We start from the raw sequence: 25156 nt of genomic DNA, 5'->3' as shown, positions 1-25156 counted from the left end.
AAGGAGAGAAAAATAGTCACGGTGAGAATGGAGAGTGAGGGCGGGTAGATCATGGACATGTGGGACGATAGGGAGGAAATTGTTGCGCGATAGACATAGGACACAGACGACGTCGGTGTTAAGCGGAAAACAGCGGCTCCGTCCCATTAGCAGGCGCGCAGACGTTGGGCTGGCTAATGAATGAGCTGCTGAGGCCTGGTGTCGAGGCCGGTGATGGATCTGAGGGCTCGCTATCTGATCCCAAAGACAGAGAAGCAAGAAGGAAGGGGCAGCCGGGCAGATATAATTCTGTCATGGGTCGTGACCCTTGTGTTCAGCTTGCGATAGCTGACAGCTGATAATGAGGCTTGACTGAGCCCATGACTCCACCTCTAAACAAGCACAGAGAGCAGACATCCCATCCATTGATCCATTCTCTGAAACGCTTATCAAAATAAATAAACACATAAATAAATCATTAAGGCATCATTATTGAAGAGTTAGCTCGAAACAGGAAGTGTCCATCGTCATCGCCAGAGTACCATAAACTGACTCACATTCTCTCCGCCAAACGCAGGGCACACAGACATACAACCATCCGCGCTCACACTCACACCCGGGGACCATTTGGAGTGTTCAATCAGCCTGCCGTGCATATTTTTGGAATGTGAGAGGACAACGGCGTACTTGCAGAAAACCCACGCAGGCCCGGGGAGAACATGCAAACCCCCGCACGGGAAGGCCGGGGGCCAGAATCCAACCACGGACCTCTGCGCTGTGAGGCAGACGTGCGAACCAGTCGACCACCGTGACCCGCTACGGCACGGTGAAATACAATCTCGCCACTGGAGAATTTAACCAGATTTATTTTTTGGGCTCAAACATGGAGAGTTGTGTAGGTATAAAACAAAAATGCGGCGTCCGTTTTTCCAGGTCGTACGAGTGGTACTTGAGGGGCATTCTGTGACAGCTTTCATCAATTGCTTTTGGAAGAGTTGTGACCAACCCTCTGCTCTGTGGTGTGTCAAATTCACAGGACACTGATTTTCACTTCAAAGGGATTTTAAAACAAATACGTGTTCCACAATTAAAACGACAAGACCACCGCCGTGTATCACTTCGCTTTGTTCACACAGCCTCTGTCTCAGCTTGATAAACATGGATTAAAGCACATTGTTCCTGTGACAGCGGGGAGGAAGAACAAAGTAGATGGACGGCTCCATTAGTCAGTAGGCAGCGGTAGTGGCAGCGGCGATGATGGGCTTGAGAACCCGGCCGGTGCTCTCCTTACATGCTCTCCTCCTCTCCCAGGGCCGTGACCTCTCTGCGGGCCCCAGCGCATCAAGCGCTACCCAGCCAGGGTGGCTCCAACCGCTCGTATCGGAGCGAGGATTAATGCTTCTGGGGGAGGTGACCCCGTAAATCCTAAGGCTGCCACAGTCGGGCAACCCGTCCTCGCTGGCAGGCCGAAGCCTCTTTTAGGCCAACGCAGCACGTTGCGGAGATAAACGAAATAAATCGGCCAGCTAAAGTAACCTTCTCACCCCCTGCAAATGCATACCTTTAACCTCTGACTTCACGCATTAATGTGGCCAATGTGGGTCTTCTTCACAGACGGGCAGCTTCACTGGCAGGTAGAGCGTCACTTGAGGCAGACGCAACAAACCAGTGTTTATGCAACAAAAGGTCATTTACAGTGTGTGGTGACCTCTGCTGACCTAACACACTCCCAGCGACCTCCATTAGAAGCAGCATAATGTTACATACTCGGTGTGACTGATCATTTTTCTCAGGTCAATGAATCCATGAAGACGAAGAAAAAGTAACGTCCAAGACTAGGAGAGACCTTTTGTTGAAATCTGAGACTTGAATGACTCACCTGGGACTGTTCTATCTCAGCTTTGTTCAACTTTACGCCAAGAATCTCAGCCGCAACCCTCTGGAAACAAAGATACACCTGAAGACAGTAACACAACGTGAAACATTAACCCTACCCGATGTGATCAAAATCATGCTTTTGTTGGCCGATGCTCACCGAGTCCCCGGTCTTGGCGGACACGAACTGACTGATGAGGCCGTTCTCTTGGCAAAAGCGCTGGTGCTTGTCGCACTTCACCGTCCTCATGTGCTCCAGGTCGACTGGGGACGAAACACAAGCGTGACAAATGAGCAGACTCGCGTTTGGCACTTCAGGTCAACTGTCACGTATATCCCAACATGAACGGCAGACATAACTGTTTACATAAACCAGAGTCACAAAGAGACTGACAACAAAACATAACTCGATAGTTATGTTGCCGTCAGTATCGCTAGTTTTGATGTTGCTCATGACCGAAGTAATCAGGGCTTTTGTAACATAATCACTACACAGGGAAGAAAAAGATCACTTTTTTTACTTAAAAAAGAAAAAAGAGGGATCAGCAGAAAAAAAGTAAAACAACAACAATGAACTTGACTTTATATTAAATATTCTTTCGTTGTCCTTTCTCAATCACATTACTTAGCGGTGTGGAATTGATTGAATCATCATCAAAAGCTTTGAAAACATTAACAAATTCAATTTTGACCTCAGTAGAAACTTTTGTTTCTACTGAAATTGAAATATCGGCTCATCTTTTATTTGATTTCATATTTTTGTACATGACTGCAGAGGAGTGGTGTCTGACAAGTCATGAACCTCAGCGCCATGTCACTGCCATCCGTACAGAAGTCCGATAAAGTCAACTGAACCACTCGGTGGACATGCGACTTATTTCCCTTCAAGATGATCAATTCAGTAACCCGAAACCCGGCTTGCAAAACCATTGGGACACATCCCACCAGTCAAGTACACTTCCACCCTGAAGCCAAGAACCTTTATTTGACCTGACGCTGACAAATCAGTAGCAGAGATGGTCAGGAACAATAAGTGGACAAGGACTCCAGGCTAAAGTCACAGCAAGAGCGCTGAAGCGTAAGAGCTTTGATTTTTGAGGGCAGAAGGTGGGCACACTGCTCCAAGAAATGGGGACTGTCACCTGATTTGCGCAGGCTACAATGACAACGTCTTCTTTTTTAGCTGGCTGAGCATTTGACTCCTTCGGAGTGATACCGACTGCTCTGGTTCCCCCTTTTCCTCCATGTGGGGTCATGCTGGGGTCGACAGGGAAGGTCACCTGGGGGTCTCGCTGCTGAAAAGCAATAGCCTGACTCTTTATTTCTGGCTTTGTGCATGTAGGCGGCCACACCCGGTATCTGGTGCCTATGCGGGTCTATGGCACCTGGAGGAAGTCAGGCTACTGTACGGTGTTGCATTTCTCTCGACCCCCGTCTGAGAGTTTTCTTCTTTGTGTGATGTTGCCAAAGATTTACTGTGTTCTCATGCCCTGAGAGCGTGCGCGAGAGAGAGAGAGAGAGAGAGAGAGAGAGAGTTGCACCCAGAAGGACAGATATATAGTCTGGGAGAACATAAATACTGCATTTATTGAGCAATATTAATATCTCAGCAAGTCACATGACCCCAAAAATACCAGCAGGCAAGCCATAGAAACTAAACAAATACTTTTAAGGGGGGGGGGGGGGTCATTTTCCAGTAGAAGCCGATTATCATGGTCATAAGAGACACATAAACAGAAACCTTTCAGGGCAAGGGCAGACTGTCATGTCGCAGCCCGGGAGTAAACACAGCTATCTCCCAGGCGTCAGCAGGTTATTAATTCCCATCATTAACATGCAAAGGTACCTCCATGCTACTAGGGGTAAACACTCCTAATCCTTTGCATCCTGCACACTTGGGTGAGGTCAGTCATGTGTCAGTGTCACATTTGGGCAACATTAACATCAACACCGGCTCCAGAGTGGAGATGCCCATTCACTGGATGTAAAAAAAGACGTGGGGTGCAAATACTTGCTTTATTTCTGAGAGCTGAGAGTGGAAACAAGACTGGAAGACAAAAAGCTGGCATTAGCTGGCCGCGACGACCAGTCCCTACGCCTGAGATTGCGGTTGTAATTTCCAAACTGCACAACATCGTCATGAGGTGTTTCTACATTCTGAGAACTGGGCCCCCTGACGTCTTAAACTTGTTTTGAGATTGAGTACAAGTGCTTACATTTGAGTACTCGCTGATACCAAGTACAGATATGTCTTGTGGTTAAAATGTCTTGTTTCAAACAAACATTGTTCAACTATGGCATAAGTTGCACTCAATTACAGCTTTTTTGTCCCTTTTTTTTGAGAAAACAACTTGTCATGATTGACATTTTAAAACGCAGTTGCATGTCGAACAATCTTGACATTCATTTGATTTAAGTGTCTGTAACACAAGGTATTTCAGTTATGTGGTGTCATCATCTGAATACTAAAAGGAGTCCACAGATGATAGACAGAGAAATATGGGGTGGAGAAGAACGGCAAGTTTGGTAGAGAGGAACAAGTGTGTTAACTGTGTCAACTACAATATAAAGAAACAGAAACAGAAATAAAAGGCTACTTCTTCAGAATACGACAAGTTAGAAAATGAAATTGTGACAGGACAACTGAAATCATACTTCAACACAGCATTGCTTGCTCTCTTAACTCACTGTGCTGTGCTGTGCTGTGCTGTGTCGTCCGCCAAGCCCGTCCTCCAAAGCCGCGGAATTGTGTTATGAGTGTGGCTGGAGCTGAGCTGGCGACGGGTCTCAAGAAACTCAGACAGACCCAGCCCGCAACTGGCAAGGCAGCCCGGCCACCTTCGTTGCCACCTGAGCAGGGTTCACGATCCATTTTGCACAGCTGGCTAACATTTTTAGGAGCGAATGAAAGAAATACATTTTTTCATTGGTCAAACTAAACAGGAACATTTGGGAAAATTTTGTAGCATGTGGCATCTGTCTTTCCACACTCAATACAAGGTTAATCCTAGCGTTTTAGTGTTTCGCTCAATTTGTCTACCTAATGTACCCATCTCTACTTATCAGGTCAAAACAATCTCGCCGCCATGCTCTGGTTTCCTTCCATGTCTGTCAAACTGTACATCAGCTTAACAACCCGGAGGAAGTGACTGCAAACACGACCTTAAACTGTTTGGGCCTCCGAGCGCGTAAGAGATAGTGGAGTGGAACATCACTCGTCAAGACCGATGGCTCTCCCTCGTTCTGGTCACAGTCACTGTTTATTTCAAATATTTGCATGCCAATGCGGTGAATTCTGAGTGAGCAGCTGGAGATAAAGCTCGAATGGATATAGGAGGCTTTTACCCACAAGTAGCTGTTATTTAGGTGATGGGGTTTGTTAGGGTGCCCTTTATGGAGAGAAAAAAAATATTCTGGCACCATCGTCCTGTGCTTGTATGCTTCAATGCCCATTAACATTGCGGTGCTCCTTCCGGTGCACACGCCTTGACCAACGGGGGGAGGGGGTGCAATGCCTTGCTCCACTGATTGTGTTTACATATCTGTTATTTGAAGGGTTTATAATGTGAACTTGACTGATACAGATTTTATTTTTATTTTTTTAGACCGATGCCTATTTTGATATTTGGCAGAACAAAACTTCAAACACAGATTTAACTGCCCATTTAAGTATATATATATATACTGTATGTATATATATATATATATTTTTTTTTTTTTAACATTTACACATGCACACGCGCATATGCACACACACACACACACACACAGTGTAGCATTAAACTAAACATTTTGGTCCCTTAATGCTTACAACAACAACATGGATTAAAGGCAAAATATTCATATTTTGCATGACTTTGACCTTCACAACAAGACGATACATCTTTGTATATTATTGTCGTGTTTTATGTTATGTGTTCTGTTGTATTATTGATTTATGTTAAATTCTGTAAAGCGCTTTAGTGCAGCTGCAGCTGTTGCACAGGGAGTAAAATCTGCAAAACCGGCCAGCTTTCTCCGATCCCCTAGTTGTATCTCATGAAACCGATGTTAGTCTTGTTAGTCTGCTTGAAGCATTTTGCATTGTGTGTTAGAATTAAGCTAGAGAAGAAGGCAAAGTTACTGAATGTTGTTTGGTCCACAGTATCATATGTGGAGAAGGAATTAGTCGGCAAAATGTTTAAAATTTTAGAAATATAAAACAAGCATAAAACATTCTTACAAATGATGTCATATTGTTATCTTGGTAACATCTTTGCTTTATTTATTTACTTTTTTCATGTAATGTTCTTTTTTTACCTACAATCCAAAATATTTCGCAATGTACTTTTTATATTTCTGCACATGCTTCAAAGGCCAAAAAAGAGGCCCTTAGCTCCGTCGTAATCTTCAACAGTGGGCTTTTTTAAAAGCATGCCACGATAACAGACACATACCTGGATTTAAGCTGCTGGGGACCAATTGCAACAAGATTCCCAGCAATGGACGGCATGAGAATACGCCTGACAAAGCACAGTTAATTGCTGGCATTTTAAACTAAGCAGCAGCTCGGCCTCGTCTGCGAACTGAGGGTGGAATGTGATAGAAATGGTGGGCCGCTTGTTGTCAGGGGGGGCGCTCGGGGGTCCTATCCTATTAAAAGAAAGTTCCACGGTCGAGACCAATCGACCACAAGGGAGAACCTATCACTTCCAACATTACCTAACAGCAGGCCTTGAGGACCCCTCTGGCTTTTCTTCAGTTTCCCCCTCAATGACAAAATGTGAGCCAATGCAGAGTTGTATATGGTGACGGTTATCAAACAAACTGCGACAGAAACTGTCTGCACAAAGTAAGTCAGCCGTGTGGTGGTTGGATGTGTTCCACGCAGGCTTTCATCGACGATGAGATCTGGTACGCCTTTTTAGATTAAATGGCTATTACAATTGATTTTGTTCACTTGCATTGTGACGTAATATCAATGGACATTTTCAATAAAATGGGCTCAGGAGACAAATATGTACGTTTGTGGGAATGGTTGTGAGTTTGTCGTATTTTATGATGCAGGAAACCGCCAAAGTGAAAGATTGACTTCCTAGTTTGATCAAATTAAAAAAACATTTGTCTCATCATAAATAATGTAAAGTGCATAGGAGCTGTCTTAAATTACATTTAAACTAAAAAAAAAAGCCTAATTGTTAAGTTTCAAAATGGCTCCACCGCACCTTTACTGCTTGCTCACTTGATTAAAAGAAGGCCCAACACATTGCGACTTGGCTTTGCAATGTACTTTTTATATTTCTGCACATGCTTCAAAGGCCAAAAAAGAGACCATTAGCTCTGTCGTAATCTTCAACAGTGGGCTTTTCCAAATTCCTAAATGACGTGGCCTATTTCTGTGCTCACGAAGCTCTGTTTACATAGAGTTGTGAGCGAATCTATAAAGGTAATTGATGTGGTGTTTGATTTACGCTTGGATTTTGTAGTACAAGTTGGCCAATTAAACTTTACAACATATGAAAGTCTCTCGAGTATCCAATAAATTATTCTGTGTTTACATGCAAGCTGAAAATGGCAATGTCACAGAAGGATGTGAGGAATGAGTCGTATTTTGCTAAGTGTTATGGGCAACGAGCAGTTATTCTCAAGCCAAGGGCAAATTGAGAGAAAAATGAATTGGTTGCAAGAGACGGTCTTGTTTACAGTCGGCACTATTTACATTTATAACAGTATCATTTGAATTACATCGCTTTGATGCAGAAGTTCCAGAATTATAAAATGACTCCCGTAGTTTTTCGGTCAGAGCACAGGAAAACTCATCCGAGTCGTGAGTGCAGTCCATAACAAGGTCGCAATTCTGCGCTTTCAATTAATTCCTTGTACCGGTGGATCTAACTGGTGACAGAATAATGAGAAGCAATCAGCAGCATATTAAAGCTTCGATAATAAGATAATCACGACTGGTTCAAGCGAATCCAGACAGATGAAGTGCTGTTAGTCGGCTGGTGTTGTGGAAGGTGAGCGAGGCTTGCGCAAGGCTTCTCGAGGGAATCCTGACAGAGACAGAGCATTCTTTGTGCGGCGGCGCCCCCCGCCCCGGTGGCCTGAAACCGGCGGGGAACGTCAGGGGACTTGCTTTCCACTAGGTCAGAAGTGTTCTGTCGACAGCTCATTGATCACAGCTCATCCTGTCATTCGATCGTTTTTCATGAAAGCCGGCACGGACGCACACGTGCGTGTCACACACACGTTGCTTTCACACTTCACCGTGCGATCTCACACTCCTCGATGGTGGGCTCGCTACAATGTGGTCTTCCTCCCGCCGAAGTCGGGGAATGGAAATGTCTGGCAGTAGCTGGAGTGCATGGCCGTTCAGAGCTCCAGTAAAACACGGGTCCGAGGGCCTTGCGGGTTGTGTTAGCGGGCTCTCAGGACTCATGAAAAGTGAACAAAAGAGCCAGTACCGAGCTGACCGCACAAGACGTTGCCCGGCTCTGTGAGCCCGAATCACCGCTATGCGCTATAACATTTCTGCTGAACACAGGGGAGCCTTCATCATGGGCTGCCTCATCATCCCTATGAGTCTAGTCATTCAGTTCACGGGGACTTTTGATGTAATGTACAGCAAGTCAAACATTACCACTGCTAATAAGCTTGACCCACCGTCCGAAATGTGGACATGGTGAATAAGTTCTGCTTGATTTTGGTTTCATTGCTTTTTTGAACGACACGGGCAAAATGATGCCCATTCACATGGACCTGGAAAAATGACAGAAAATAATGTGTCACGCATGCTCGGGCATGGAGCTGAAGGCATTTTCTAAAGAAACATTACAGTGAAACCTCGATGTAACAGACCCGGTTTCAACAGACAGAAAATAGTGTATAGTCCATTCAAAACAGATTCTTTGTACAGTAACCTTCAAATTCTGTTGGCCGCAATCAATACAAAGAGACCGGTCACGTTTCTGGCTTGCGCTGGTCTGCTGCGTTACAGTGTTTCTTTGGGGGGGGGGGGGTTCTGTTTTCAGTTAAAATGGTTTTGTGTTCACAGGCCACTCAGACTTCATGTGGAGTTAAAACCTGGTGCACGGGTATAATCAGTCAGTAGCATCTCTTGCACAGAAATACAGAAAACAAGAAATAACATAAGACTGAGAATTTATCTGCATGTCTCGTTTACACAGAACCCACCGAAGCCGGATATTACCGCAACTGTGTGTGCTTTCCACAGACATCAGATAATTCGACACGTGACTACCTTGGCATCTAGTGTGACGTACTATTGCTTTCAACACAACAGGGCAGGGGAACTCAATTTCAGATGCCTCTGCAATGGCTCAACGACTACCCCCTGAACATGAAAAACTGCCAGGTAAACCCCGGTCATTGCCTGCTGGTGGTGTTTGAACAGAAAAGAGTAAACTTGCAGACTTTTGGAGTAAAAACAGCCAGTGATGTAAAGGTTCAAAGTGCATTCTGGAAATTACAGATGACAAGATGCGTCAACGCATCGTCCACAAATTCCTCCATATCAATGATGTGGAGAAGTGAGGAAATAAAGTCGAGGCTGAGAAGGATAAGGGTTCCAGGATTCATTCGGTCAGGTGGCTAAGCTGTGCTGTGCAACTCAAATGGCCCATGACTGACCACACAAGACGGTATTGGAAGACTGATCATCAGCTGCATGTGCAACAATATTTGCTTTATGGATGGCTAGAATGAATGAGGACTTTCCATGTTTTAACAGGCGCGAGAGTCCAAAGAGATGGGGAGAGGAGTGTCGTGTGGGGGAGAGGCACCACAGCAGAGTCATTGAGTTGTCACAATTAAATCGTAGTGCTTGGTCCAATTTGCTTACAGTTGTTCGATGGGTTCTAGCAGCGGCGCTGTGTGTTGGAAGTGCCACAAGTCAGCTTAAACAAACCCTGGCAAGTATTTCTTAATCAGTGCCGGTCACACAGCTCAACCTTGGCCGCGGGGATTGTTACAGCACTTATCTGTCGCAATGTAATGCAGCTGGACTTCTTCATTCATCCCACTTCGGTACCGTTGTAACACGATTCTACATTTTCCATCACTTCCAGACTTGAAAAAAGAGCCGGCGCAGGAACCGAGACAACACGATACATCTGTGCTGACCCTTTTAGTGAGAATAAAAAGTGAAGAGAAAAAGGAAACGCTGGATTTGCTGCAAAGGGCAGACATTCCAGGTTTTTATCCATCCGTAAACCGTGCCTTAACTTGGTCTATATACTGTATATACAGCGTCAAAGCTGCGGTTGCACAACCTACCGTGCGACACAGGCACTGCTGACGTGTTCATCCCTCCAATCTGGGGAGGGGTGAGGGTACAAGAGTACTGGGCTTTTGTCCCAGCACATGTCTATTGTGGCTAAACCTTTCCCTCGGGGGCAATTAGGACCTTTTAGTTTGTTGTAAGAGGACCTAAGTAGGAGTGGGTTGAGCCAGGAAAAACATTTTTCAGCTAAACCAAAAACAGAAGCGCATTGAGCTCCTCTGCACCCCTGGACGTCTGAGCATCTCTCAATTGAGAAATGTGCAGGCCAACTCTCAACAGACAGAAACCGTGGCAGTTTTGCAGGGGCATGAAGGTGACGGCTGGACCGCGGAAGGGTTCGCGGCGTTGGCTTCCACTTCACCTGAGGCGTCGTGAAACGTCCAAACAAATCCAGCCCGGCAATGTTGGTGGCGAGGACACGCTTCATGAGAAGATCCGTGTTTTGACTCTTTGACTCTCACATGGTTGGCTGGAAAACTACGGAGGGAGAAGTGTGATGCGGACCGACATGCGGAGAGATCGGCCGCGGCGTGCACAAGGCAAACACGCGGGTGTTGTTTGACACAACGGCGCCACGGAGCCAATGAAAAGACATTACTGTGAGTAAGGTTGGCGACGGCAAAAGTCCACACACGCTCGAGAGAGTGAGATAAGCTGACGTGTGCCATTAGAAGCGCTAGCAAGACAGAACACTGAGAACGCAGTACAGCAAAAGGAATGAGAGTAGGTAAGACTTTTTGTGAGATGACAAGGAGTTTTCCCATGGCGGATCTGAGTGGATCGGCCGCAAAGAAACCCCATGAATGATGAGGAGGGGTTAAGAGAACTGAACCCATTTAAGTCACCCCAAATAAGGGCTGTGCAAGCCCATGACGGATGGTGCTGGAGCTCCTGGGGGAGAGAGAGCACCGGCGATGGGAAGGCCGATGGTTCGGGAGCGAGCGGGGCCTTGCCATCCCTACTCCATAAAAACAAATTGGTGTGATAAATGACGCAGACTGCATGTCTACAGAAGTACTAACATAAGCAGAAAGGACATTTATGTTAGCTCTCATTCATGAGAGCATATTGCAACATGTTTTAAGGTTGCGGACTACAAGGTCTGCAACATCGAAAGTTCCTGGTTGCAAAATTCTTTATGAGCTAGATTAGCACACATTGAAAAGGGTTATTGTAGAATTCACTCAATTTTATTTTGTCGAGTGGGTGCACCAAATAAAATCATCTGCATCCAAATATTTGTTTTAAGTAGATGTATGGTCTACTCAAAAAGATATGGATCTGGATAGAGATGAGTCATTGTGGCTTATCATTCTGAAAAAGTTCATGTAGAGTACCTACATGCATGTGGGGATTGGCACATAAAAATTGTTTTGTTGGGTGCCACTTTGTCCTCCTTAGCCTAGCTTTGGGCCACTTAAAAGCTCTAAAATTAGCAAAGTGGCCGCCGTCTTTGTGGTATTTTGCAAAAGACATGGAGTGAGCACTTGAAATGCCTAAAAAAAAATCCTCCATAACAAAGAAATTCCCCCCAAAATATTTCCGTACTAAAGTACATAACCTGTATTTTGACAGATTGTCATTTTGGGCAAATCTTGTCAAGTTGCAGCTAAAATGATTGTTTCACATAAATCTGACACCCCTGTATGAATACAGTACTATTGTTTCAAAATCAAAAGGCATACTTTGAGAAAATAGCCCTATTTTATTTCCCGGAATACAAAAAAATGTCACATCACAAGCGCCAATATTTATTTTTGGAAGTCACTTATTTCCATCTTCATTAACCCAAAATGACTTTGTTCTCCTAACATCTTTTTCCTTCAGATGAACGTTATTCTAACATTTATTCTTGTAAATAGGCTACTTTTTAATTGCTGTAGCATTAAGGGGTACAGACGGTAGTGATGTTTAACTGACATAAGGCTTTTTCATTCTTTGAAAAAACGTCTCCTCCATCAGGAGCCTTTGGAGCCCAAAAGTTAGCAAACCCTTGGCTTAGCATATCTCATTGAGCACAGTTTAGTCAGTAACAAAGCATTACCTCTGATCATGTGTTGTTTACGCGTTCGCTTACGCGGCTGTTTTTGTGACATTATTAGAAAAGAGGGATCAGCCTCAACAAGGTGTGAAAAGAAGAGCGCACGAAAAGCCACGGAGGCGAGTGAGCAGAAGGAGCAGCGAGTGAAGACGTGACAGCTGATGAGGTGGTGACATCATCCGTGCAGTAGAACTGGCTGCTAAAGTTAGCCACTCGATTCGAGTTTAACACTTTTATGACGGAAAATAAATGTGTGAAGCGCATTAAGACGACACCCTTAACATACAATGATAGTATGTTTGGGAAGAAAGTAGCTTTCATTCTGACCTTTTGTAATGACCTGCTGTATCTCCGAGCATGTTTGGAATGTGTGCAGAGTGCATGCACGGGAAGCCTCATCAAAATACTGCACTGGCATCCTCTGAATTGTTACAAGTGGTGCCGTTTTTCAACACAAGGGTCTGGGCAACGTGTCAGGGCCAGGAGCGTGACGCATGCTGGTGCCTCGAAAAGCACACGGCCGGCCATGCTAGGATGAAGAAGAAAGGGAAGGTTGTTCCTCCGGACTGACATGGCACAAGAGGGCGGTCGGGCCAAGGTAAGAATCCCGTCTGGTCCATGTGCTTGATTATTCCAAATTGCCTTGAGAGGACAGCGCTCCATTTAAAACAGTGAATAAGCCAACCGGCCTCGAGAGAATGTTCATCATGTACTGTATATTGTAGATGAAGTGGATGCATTAAATGAATGGTCATTTAATCATAAATGAAGCTTCTCAGCCAAATTGGCCCTTAATTTGAACACGTTTTTTTTTAACCCATTCACTTACTCTTTTCTATGCATCCAACTTTGCGCGAATAGTTTGAGTGAGGCCTTTTTCTGTTGCAGCATGACAGCGCTCAATGCAAGGTCATCTTGGGATGCTTAGAAGAGTTAGCTGGGGAAAAATGGTCAAATTCACATTCATTTTTTTCCTCAAATCCATAGTCATAGTCAGTCTCCTCGTGGTCTTTTTTCTTACAAATTAGCAACCAATTTAACACGGTGGAAAGGCTCTCAAAATGATTAACTTTCTTGGACACTTCAAGTATCTGAGAAATCCTATAGCTCCACCTGCTCTCAAATTGCACTCTTTACTCTGACTCGCAACATTATGTCGCTTCAAGACTAAAATTGTATGTTTTTTGGTTTGTTTGTTTGTTTTGCACAAAAATTAGTGAAATGTTAGGTAAGACATATTTTAGTAAGCCTATTTTGTTTAAAAAAACCGTAGCTGTTTGTGATGCTTAGTTGATGAAGGAAGCACCTCAGCCACAAACATAAGTTTGCATGCATTTTCCATTTATTATGTGGTCTGGTCAGCTTGTCATTTTGTTTTTTTAAATTGCCATCACTCATGGCTCTAAGACCTTTGGAATAGAGTACGGACAGATGATGTAACTTAAAGACCAAAAGTATTAAAACCTTTAATCAACAAGCAAAACAAAAGGGACTCTAAAAATTAGTCACATCTCCTCGGAACATGACATGGACATGCACACAATTGTAGAGTGATCACATGACAAAGTCAACTGCAAATCACGGTTAAAATCATCATCATCATTTAATATGACAAAGGGAACTTGGCTTATATTGTTATATTGCCTTTCCACATGTGTTGCTCCACCGTTTATGCTGCTGAAAGTGTTATCAAACACTGTGACACCTAAAGTAATCATTAGCCAGTTAATGGCCTTTTGCATTGTTTGTAAGCATTAAGCTAAACTGACTATCAAGGCAAAGTTATGTTTTAAATCACAGGTGTCGAAGCCAAGGCCCGGGGGCCAGATATGGCCCGCCACATCATTTTATGTGGTCCGCGAAAGCAAATCAAGCATGTCAAGTTCCATGATGCTTCCTAAAGTCTGAACCAAAATGTCAAATTGTCATATGTAATCCACAATAACAGTCCGTATTCTTGACTTCTGATTTTAAAACTAGTTATCCATCAATTTGTTTTGCGCTGTGTGTGTAATATGTGGAGCTGATTAAACATTTTATATGGTTTCCCAAAATTCATAACGGCCCTCCAAGGGAAACCGTAACTACAATGTGGCCCGCGACAAAAATTTATTTGACACCCCTGTTTTAAATAAGCCAGTAATTCTTTCTTTTGTGTTTAGTTTGACAGGAAACAAACTGGGAATGGAATTTAACAGCCTGGCATTAATTTGTCATAGGTTGACCTAAGTGACCAATTGAAGGCATAGCGTTTATTAAAGGGAAGGCCACTGTTGCTGAGAGCTCGCCTCAAGTTTTTCAAAGTGAAAATGTCCCCGGATGTCAAATCACCCAGATCACCCGCGAGTCAGGTCCTCACAGACACAAAAATGTCATGTTTGTACAAGCTCCTTGTTATGTCTGCTTGTCTATTTTGGTTTGTTGCAAACATGTTGCCCAACTCGTCCGACATCATGGGAACTGCTCCGAAAGACCTTTCCACTCAGAAAGAATGCTACGTAATCACATGTTCATTGTTGTTGCAAGTCAAGAATTCGACGTGGTGAAACACAAACATGACCCATGTATGAAGTGTAAAAGCCCCTTGAAGTTTACAGGCGAAGTGCTGTACCATATTTCCGAGCGAATACTTGACTAAGCCTTCACGTTGTCTTAAAAATTAACCCAGAGAAATGCTGGGAGATTCACAAGGTGATTGATGGCTCCTAGTGGGGCCATCTGTGTGGGATTGCAGTTTTCTTTTTTGGTCAGAAAACGCACATGGGGGTATTCCAAGCAAGCCCTGAGAGGGGCAGGAGGGAGGTGGGGGGTGGGGGGGGGGGGGGGGGTGTACATGACGGTGGGATGTGCGTACTTAAATATTACAGTCTAACTGCAAGTGGCGCCCACCTCCGAACCCGGCTTTCGGAGATTCAAATGAAGAAGACAGAATGTGTTGTGTGCAGGAGACTTGTGACCTATGGCCCCCATGAGTTAACATTCGAGCGCTCCCAGTGTGCAGACGCTACTTTGCTAACTGTTCATCATCGTCCAACAAGGTGGAGCGTCACGTCACGCACACGCTGACACTTCACAATAACACAGCGGTACCCAAGACAACACATCTGTCCGATGGGATGTCATCATTATTACTCCTTATTTTGGAGATAGCAGCCCAGCCGTCTGGTTAGCGTCAAAGTGCGTCTGATCGACGATTCGAGAACAGGAGAGCTCGGGTGAGGGGGGCTGGCGAGAGGGGCATCTGACCGTGAGACAGGAGGGACACAGATAAGCACTCTCCTGAGGTCTTATGATCCGCGGATCCTAAATCATCGGCGGTGACTCCCCAGAGTTCACAAACACTCCCACCGCTCCAAACCCGAGCTACCTTCTTATCGACGGACATATCACACGAGATCGGTTATCTGGCGCTCCAACAAACATGTCTGCTACCATCAAACACTCACTCCTCCACAGACGTGCAACATGAAATGTGGGAGGGGCTGAAGCAAATGGAGGAATCATCCGGCGTATGTAAAGCAATCATCTGGCTAATTATTCCGAACTTAGCTGTAGAAAAAAGCATCTTCGGGGTTTTCAAAGAATGTTTGTTTGATTTTTGCAGGCGTGACACTCACTTTTGTTCCCGACCAGGGAGACGACAGGCTGGACGTCGGACTCCTCGTTGGCCTTTTTCGTCATGCTGAACCAATCCTCTAGATTCTCAAAGCTCTGGTAATTGGTGATGTCATACACAAGGAGAACCCCCTACATGGGAGAGGAACGGAACACAATACAATCTCACACAAGTTTGGAATTGGTGTGAAATAGGGCAGTGTTGTATCATGACGCGGGCTCACTGTGATGGCGAGACAAGAATCACTGAATTATAATTCGAATCAAATATTTAAAATGTGACATACAATCAAAACGTTTGATTTTTCAATAGATTTGACTCCCTAAGTCCAATGTTTCTTTCTTTTTGTTTTTAAGCACAGTGTGAGTACTGCAATTGCATTGTTACCGTGGGTAACAATAATAAGCACAGATACTTTCGGAATTAAACCTCTGTGCCTCGTTTTTGTATTTTAATGTTGGCCATTACGATGGGGCCCAGACAGCCAATCACAGTGTTCTTAGAAGTAGCACTTGGTGCAAATAATTTGAGGACCACTGAAATCAAGGTTATGTGACCTCCATATCGGAGCTGAGTCGGGGGCCAGCAAGGTGAATGTCGGTTCCTGTATTGTGCAGCATGACTGAAGGGGTGATTGTTCAGTGACACGCACTGTCACAATTTGCGTGGTCGGTGTCGACAGCTCACGACGCTTGCGATTACCACTTGTCCTTCCAGACACAACATGGTTGATTACAGCAAGCACAGGGCGGAACGATGGGATGGAAAGTTTCAAGCGGCGCAGGCATTAAACCAGCATGACAACTTGTGATGAGGCACAAATGCACAACGACTATGTAATATACACGCCAATGGTGCGGCATTACCTTTTTACATGTGGAATTAAAGTAGGCTTCAGACAAGAGATGCTCCGCAGGTGAAATAAAAAGCATTTCCCTGCTGCCCACTGTCCAGTTGGAGCATACTGCCACAAATACACTTTTCGACTGAGCAACTTGGCAACTATAGCCGTCTACCACAGCCCGCTTTCCACCTTATGAATGAGTCTTATGCTCTGCCTCACCCCAAGAATATGGATTTTGGCCTGTTTCATTGCCGCTTCCTCTTTCCTCCTCAATCCTCCCTTGCTCGGGAAGGGGGTTAGGTGGCGATGTGAGGAGGACCACTTTTCCGGAATCTCTCCATCCAGGATCCCTTCTCAATGTTTTCTTCATCTTTTTCCCAACCTAGATGGGTTTTCTCTTGAAGTAAGTGAGGTAAAATAGTGTGTACTTCTAAGCTGCAGTATGTACCTAGCAACGTCAGCCACATCTGTCATTTTGGGTAAGCTATCCGTGAACAAATCTATAGTACTGTTATCCTTCAACCGAATGAAAATCCCTGAAATATTAGTTGACAATCGCAACCAGTAGAGGCCCTTGCGGATGTTGCAAATTCCTACATGGCCCCATCACTTTGACACAAATTGTGAGTTTCTACCGGCCTGCTGCATTTACCATCAGTTCATGTGTCAGTCGATGGCTTGAGTTTATTATCATATGGCTCCCGCCAGGAGGTCTGACGAGACTGTAATAATAAGCGCGAGCGGAGTCACCGACGCGGCTCAAAACTAATCCTTCCTGTTCTTCCTATTACTGTCCCACCGCAGTGATGAGCGCTTAATTCCTTTATTCCCGAAATCAACTGAAGCCATCGTGTTGGGGAAGGACGATGCACCCTTTAAACTGTGAGGAAGATGTGCCGGTTGTTTGTAAGGTTAGCGGTAGAAAAAGTGTTGGCATTAGCTTGTGTGCATGCATGGTAAGGTGACTTACGTGAGCTCCGTACACGTATTTATCCAGCATTTTCCCTCCTAACGTTTGGCCTCCAATGTCCCACACCTGCAGGGTCACGTTCAAATTGCCTACAAGGGGTAAAAGAGAAGTGTACCATGACATAACATACAGTACAGTGGTACCTTGAGATACGAGTTCCGTGACCATGCTCGTAGCGCAAAAATTCCATTGATATGAATGGAAATGCCACGATATTTGTTTTACCCCCAACTCCCAAAAAACAACAAAAAATGTTGTAATCTATACTTAAATGAGGAAAAAAGAAGAGCACACCACATTATTTTACTATTGTGTAAAAACATACAAAGAATTAAACTATTTTTGGCACACTGCATTAATTAAATGCTGCTCCTCGGGTGAAATCCCCACTTCAGCAGTCCTTGCCTCTTTGTAGCAGCCACTCATATTGCATCAACGCACGTTTTGCCTTGAACCCAAGAGAAATTCATAATTAACCTTTCCCTGAGCTCTGGAAAAAGGGGGAAATGAGGGGGGGGGGGGGGGGGGGGGGGGGGGGGGATCCCAGAAAAAAAAACCCGCGAAAAATCCAAAATATGAAAAGATATTGAATTTAAAAAATATATATATATATGCGGGCGGCCCGGTAGTCCAGTGGTTAGCACGTCGGCTTCACAGTGCAGAGGTACCGGGTTCGATTCCAGCTCCGGCCTCCCTGTGTGGAGTTTGCATGTTCTCCCCGGGCCTGCGTGGGTTTTCTCCGGGTGCTCCGGTTTCCTCCCACATTCCAAAAACATGCATGTCAGGCTGATTGGACACTCTAAATTGTCCCTAGGTGTGAGTGTGGGCGTGGATGGTTGTTCGTCTCTGTGTGCCCTGCGATTGGCTGGCAACTGATTCAGGGTGTCCCCCGCCTACTGCCCGGAGATGGCTGGGATAGGCTCCAGCACCCCCCGCGACCCTAGTGAGGATCAAGCGGTTCGGAAAATGGATGGATATATATATATGCGAATGTACAGGTTACAAATTGTGAATATGCAAGAGTCTACTGTGGTTTTAAATTGTAATATCACCAATCACCACTAGATGGTGGACGCATCTTGGTTTTGCTTACACTGGGTCCTATAACTGCCCTACCGTACACAACAATGTGACAAAGATTTGCAAATTCAGTACTTGACTGAATGGTTTCTTGCCGTCCTTGAATTGTATTTTTATGTGAGATCCCTTTACTCGCGAGTGGGCGGCACTATGTGATTATTTTGTTTGCTTCCAACCATTTGATGTTGGGTTAGGATAGTGGATCTTTGATGCATGAATTGAAAAATCCATTTTCAAAAAGAAAAATATATTGAGAGTATGTATTTTGCACGCATGCACATATTTTGTCCATATTCAAAATAGCATTCTTGTCATACATCTGGTAAGGACATGCGCGGTTCTATGTGCCCCCCGTAGCACTGAAGAAAATTTGTGGTCCCCTCCAACATTTAAGTTGCCCATCCCTGCTTTAAACCATGGCAGCAAAAACATGCTGTTTGCATTGTGCCATGTGTGTCATCTCTTGCTGCAGCCAAGTCAGGAAGGTGAAGAGAATTATGTGCTGTTAGGGAAAATGGCAATAATTAAACAGAAAATGGGAGGAAAAGAGAACTCTTATCCTCATGTCAGTGGAAAGGGAAAAGACAGGCTCAATGAGAGTGAGAAAGACAGGCACAAAAACCCCAAACCCAAATAAATATTTTCTTCCTCTGGAAAATGAAAGGGGTGGTCAGAAGGCGGCGGATGAGAGGACCAGACAGCGACGAGTTTATACCGGTGTTGCGCGGTCTGTGTGCTGGGTCCGAGAGGAGCGGTGGATACGGCTGGGCGACTTCACCCCTTATTTTGAAGGCGAGGAAAGGAAACGTTGGAGGTTCACAGTCGCTACATCTAGACTATACAGTGGCAATGTCAAGCTACATTGAGGAGGACGATGAATAACTGCTCTCATCCTCGCCCATCCACCGCGCTCGTACACTTGCTTTATTTGTGTTCCAGAAGGTTCACATTGACTCAACGCCACTGGCATTTTTCTGCTTTTGCCCGGGGAGGAAGCCTTGCAGGCCGACAGATAAACCTCGAAAAAGGTCCCGCAAAAATGCACACGGAGGAGGAAATCATCATCATCACTTTATGGAGGTTTACACGACAACAATCCAGTAAAAACAGAAATGATTCTTTACAGACGGACCAGGGTAGACAATATGACCCGGCGATGGAATTTACGAAACAAATGTGCACCAAGTGTAGGGGGGAAAAAATAACCATTCTTCCTTCTGTGATATGTGGAGAGTGGATAAATGTCTACACAATCATGTTCAAATGCCAGGTTTTTCGAGATATTTAATAACTGAGACCAAGATAAATGATTTCAAACCATTTTTCCAACAATGATTTGACCTAACCTGTACAACCTAGTTGAAAAAGAAATAAATAGGTTTTAGGAGGGAAGTACAACTAAACGCCTGCGATAATGTGGGTCTAGACTGGAAGAGTGCACAACCTATTTGAACAGCGGATGCGCGCCGTCTCAGAATTAACCAATCAATCGGGACTCGGCACACACCCGCAACCATTTCAAGTGCCTCTCATCAACACCAAACATATTTTAGATGTTCTAATAGGCTTTTCCTGACACTGTTTTGCTTCCGAGCAGAAGGCTGAAGGTTTTGTGCTCACACTCACTGGCAGACTATTAAAGCTGCTGTGTCAAAAGTCACCCAAATTGGGAGAAAAAGCCAATGTAGCGCTGGGTCCAAAAGGAAGTGAGCCAATGTTCAGTTATTTACACTAAATCCAGCCCACTGTTCAGAGGATTTGACATAGCATAGTTGGTTCAAGATTTGAATCCTACCCATACTGATGAGTTAAAGCTAAAAACACAAATTTTGTATACCAACATTTTTGAAGAGCACACAATTTTCCCCTGTAAGCAATTCACTCGCATGATATCTTTGGCACAGTCTTTACACCAGATGCCCCGCCTGATGTTACCCAGCCATGCACCATGCTGACGGGAATCGGAACGCTGAACCAAAGTTGCCGTTGTTACCCAATGAGTCGACCAGACACCAGAAACGTCTTCTAAACAATTTACTTCAACTTCAGTGCAAAACAAAAGTACGCCAAATTTTGAGGAGCTTGAACATGCTTCAACCCAATCTGCTGGGTGAAAATGATTAACCCAACCTTGAGTGAAAGTAACCCAATCTGCTCAAATCCACAGCGACCATGTGAGTGGGTTAGGAAAACTACAGAGCATTTTAATATATATATATATACCGGTATATATATATATATATTTTTTTGGTGTGTATTCGGAACTGTTCCAAAAACTCCTCCTCGTCTAAGGAACGCTGAACCAAAGTTGCCGTTGTTACCCAATGACGTCCCTTCCAACTGTGGGGGTGAAAGAAAAAAAAAAAAAGCCCCAAAGTGTGATGTTGTCTCCACCATAGGTTTGGTGGGCTTGACAACTTTCGGATCCTAATACTTTTTCCCAAATGCGTTTGGGAGATTTCAAGAATGTCCATGCGAAATTTTCAACAACCTTCCACTTTGATACCCGTTTCCAAACACTTGCTCCTAGGGAAATGTTTTGAAGTTGTGGCCAAAAATGACACCGACTATCCACTTCAACTTGTATAAACGGTCGATTTCTTACATGTTGTATTGTGTTGTTGCTGTCCGACAAGTACTCTATCCAGCACTCCTGATGTTGGCTCCATCTAATTATCAAACTGCATGATGCCGTGTCAAAAAGCACACGTTTCCGAAAATATCCACTTGATTCTCTATAAAAATGCCCAGATGCATACAGGCTGTATCGACTGTAATGTCCTCTTTCACGGGACTAGCGTGTAAAAGAGGCTTTTAAAATTCCAACGTTATTCCCCCACCCTTCACATCTGGTCCTGAAAGTATTGTTCTAAAATCCCCTCACAGGGGAGGCTGTTATGTGCCAGTCGGCCTCGACTCACCTCTCTTTGCCTTGGAAAATGTACATTAAATTTGACAGGCTGGGCCTTCGTGGTGCGAGGACTTAAAGGCTAACCCTCGACCCTCCCACACACACGCGCGCACACACATGCCGCGGCAAAAGATGGTTACAGCTCCACCGAGACCCGGGCCACGGCTCCAACGAAAAGGCTTGGTGATGGTCCTAACGAAGTTGAGGACCACCCGGCTCGCCGAGCCGCCCTCCTCTTCCTCAGCTCATCAACACCCAATTCCCCAGAAAATGGGCCCTTTAACAACTCAAGTGTTGAGCCAGCGTTGTTGCTGCTCCATTGATACGGATAAATGTGCACGGCAGTGACGTGAAGGTGCATGGTTTCGCCCTGAAAGGTTCAATCGGAAGCGCACAACAAAGGTTGGCGTGCGATTAAGTCGGAGTTCATATTAAGTCCAGCTGAGCCGGGGACGGTGCTTACGGTCGGCTCTTTTCGTTCGAGCTCCACCGCAACATTTTTGGGGGTTTAGTTCTCCCAAGTCTCATAAGCCGAAACTGACACACAATCAAAACACGATCCTTCGTCCAACTCGCAAATCAGCATAACCTCGACTTTGTGCGCACAACTTTGCTTAATGTTGTTTTATTAGTAATGAAAGAATAGAGACACTTTGCAGATTTGTGCTGTTGGGGCCTTGGCATTGACATTTTAGACGCAAAGAAATCTCAATTTCACATGGCGGCGAGTCACGTTTAAAAAAAAAAGTCTAAATATAGCACGAGTCAATAAAGCTTTTATTTTAAAGATCTAATGAGCCCACAGAGCGCAGTTGTATTCAGCAGGCGCGGCATAAACAACTAGAAACGCCAATGTTTTACGTGGCACGGGACAAAGATGGGTTGAATATGGGGATCCACGATAGGAACGTAAAACTGTTCGTGTATTTACTCTGCGCCGTGCCCACAGGATTATGAGCGAGGCCGCCCCGGCCGGGATGCGAGCTGTCCGCCGGCCTTGTGCACTGTTTGCTCTGGAGGGGAGAGCTTTCACAGCGAATAAGTCTGAGAAGTGGCAGACGCGCTACAATGAGGCGCCACCAGAAAAGACACATTCAGCTCGAGTCGGTTGATGGGAAGAATTAACCCGAACCTCTGGCGAGAAGCGCCGGGACACGAAAATAAGGAGCGCTCCAAAAAATGATGGGAAATACAAATAGCAAATACAGTGCAACCTCTAAGGTCGAATGCAATCTGTTCCAGGGTGCTGGCCTTCCTCTTGATTTGCTAGATTTCTTTTTTGTTTGTTTGTTTGTTTGTCTGCTTGTTTTTTTAAGGTGACGCGGTGCAATTTATCCACAAATTAAAACGTGTTCCAGGTGTCTGAATAGCACATCTGTGACACGCTTTGGTCAAATTACCTCAAGGAACGAGAAATACAGCACACTTCAGTCTTGAGATCTGTCTTGACAAATTCAGCCAGAGCTCAAAGTACAGTCGGCTGACCCAAGGCAGCGATGTCCTCCCGTTTGAATTTGAATTTGAAATACAAGTCTTCTGACAGTCAAAGCATCAAACGTATTTTCACTCACGGAGGTGGCACGCCATCACCGAGCCACCGAAATATATGTACACCTGGCGGCGTCGAAGACAAAGGCGGTTATTTGTGTCAAATTGCCACATAAGCAAATTTATATACAAAGACGCTAACGGCGACATTAAGTTAGATAGGACAAAAGGTCGCTTGAACATTCTGTTTCTGTTTTTCTCTTTTTGCGTTTTTCTTTTCTTTAACACGCCACGCTGAGGCCGCTCCTTCTCCGAGAATAAGACTGGCATTGTCTGACACCACGCTCACAACAGTTCCAACTTGAGGTTTGGCATGATTTCAAAAAATACTTTTCACAAAAATGTTGGTCCAATTTTGAAGGTGGTGACCTTGGAAGCTTCCAATGTGAATGGCAGAGGAAGTCCGCATCATTATTGACATTTTTAATGTTGCGCATAATTTTTTTTTTTTTGTATTAGTGACGAGCAAACAATTGATTGTGCATTTCACATATTGGTACTAATTCTTTGGCTGCAACTTGGAAGTTTTCTAGTACCGGCGATAGCTTAAAAATGATCGCAGTGATAAGTAACACGTGTGCCTGCTTGGTCCCTAAACGAGGGAGCGAGAACTCCCACATGGTGGTTGTCGGGTGTCTCACCTGGAAGGCTTATTCTCTTCAGAAAGAAATCCAGGCCGATGGTTTGTTTGTACTGCTTCCCAAAGGCCTCCTGAGCAAACCTGGTGGCGAGTGAAGTCTGGAACACAGCGGCAAAAAAAGAGACACACCGCAGTCAGCGGGCAGCAGCAACACGTCACTGGAAGACGTGACCTTTTTTTTTTTTTTTTTTTTCGTTTGGAGAAACTCACTGCCTGTGCACAACATCAAAACTCGCTCATGCTCTTGATACGCATTAAAAAGAATTTTTAGGTTTGAAACCGTGTAAGCGCCGCCGCCAGTATACTTCTATGCGTCAACTGCATTGGAAAGCAATGAACCCACCAAAGTAACCAAATATGCTCAATCATAACAGAAAATTTGGAAGCAGCGTCATGCACGGTGATGCTCTGCAAGGCCGTTAAACAATTCCTTTTGGTGGCGATTTATTTTTCATTGGTCTTCTCCATTTTTTCGATGGTTCTTAAACTTTGCGGGTGACGGTGGATTTATTATGGACGCTTTTCTTTGTATTCATATCATGTCCAGTAAAGATGAAGCCCACCTAACGGAGACGCCTACTTAAGATGACATCACAACATTTCCGAGCTTTATAAATGAACAGTCTGTGTGGTTGAATTACATTAACTATCACACTGGATGCAGTCGGTTTACAATATGCAGGTGAAGTGGTTGGTTTACATTTTAAATCTTTGCTTTCATATCGCTCATTCTGCAAATGAAATCGATTAGTATGATTAACTAAATCTGCCCAAGATGGACAAAGAGAATACTGATGTGGATTATTTAATAACCGCAATGTCCCACAGTGTTTTTGTTTTGCAGATACCGTAATTTCCTAAAAGAATTATGACTTCATTAGTATATTGGTTTACAACTGGTCATTTTAGGTCTTTTTCTTTTTTAATGCCCACAGAAAATCAACTTCCAACCCATGCAATCAAGATTTGCTTTCCGCAGAATCAACACTTTTTTCTCTGCAGATTCCTGCGGAGACTACTCCGTCTGAATTATTCACCTAAACGTGGGGAAAAGTTAACAGGTGAGAAAATAAGGTTTTGAATTTAAATCGGTTCTTCCATGAATAATGTTCAACTGAGTTTTTGTGTCATCCTGCTCGCAACCAATTTGGGGTCCTGACCCTAAAATTGGGAAACCATGTTTTCATTCCCATATGATTCCCCTTATAAACCACTAGTCTAATGTCATTCATCATATCAAGTCATTTTCCTCAGTGTATCCGCCATGGGCCCACAAGCCTTAAGACAGTGCAACAAAGTGTGACGTTCACTTTATTTTTAAATCCTTTTCACAGACTTGTTAAAAAGCCAACAACTGAGGGGGACGCTGTG

At 44.5% G+C, this 25156-nt stretch overlaps 1 protein-coding gene across 4 annotated transcripts in view; it reads right to left on the bottom strand.

Moving 5' to 3' along the window:
- rab28 (RAB28, member RAS oncogene family) overlaps positions 1-25156 on the bottom strand; it is a 34926-nt gene that overhangs the window by 2391 nt on the left and 7379 nt on the right. For 2 of the 4 annotated variants that reach the window (XM_086132794.1, XM_086132801.1), the window contains exons 2-6: positions 23787-23883; positions 17607-17695; positions 15794-15923; positions 2015-2118; positions 1859-1918 (exon numbers count right to left, since the gene is read on the bottom strand). In XM_086132794.1, coding sequence (XP_085988920.1) covers positions 1859-1918; positions 2015-2118; positions 15794-15923; positions 17607-17695; positions 23787-23883 — 480 coding nt within the window. Of the gene's footprint in view, positions 1-1858; positions 1937-2014; positions 2119-15793; positions 15924-17606; positions 17696-23786; positions 23884-25156 lie in introns of all 4 variants that reach the window. The other 2 variants (XM_086132778.1, XM_086132786.1) reach the window with 1 other exon arrangement.

The sequence above is a fragment of the Hippocampus guttulatus genome, chromosome 2 (assembly GCF_054856545.1).
Source record: "Hippocampus guttulatus isolate MCC_2025c chromosome 2, RoL_Hgut_1.0, whole genome shotgun sequence".
Classification (NCBI taxonomy): domain Eukaryota; kingdom Metazoa; phylum Chordata; class Actinopteri; order Syngnathiformes; family Syngnathidae; genus Hippocampus; species Hippocampus guttulatus.
Note: the sequence above shows the minus strand (reverse complement) of the source record. Positions and strands in the feature narration are given on the sequence as shown.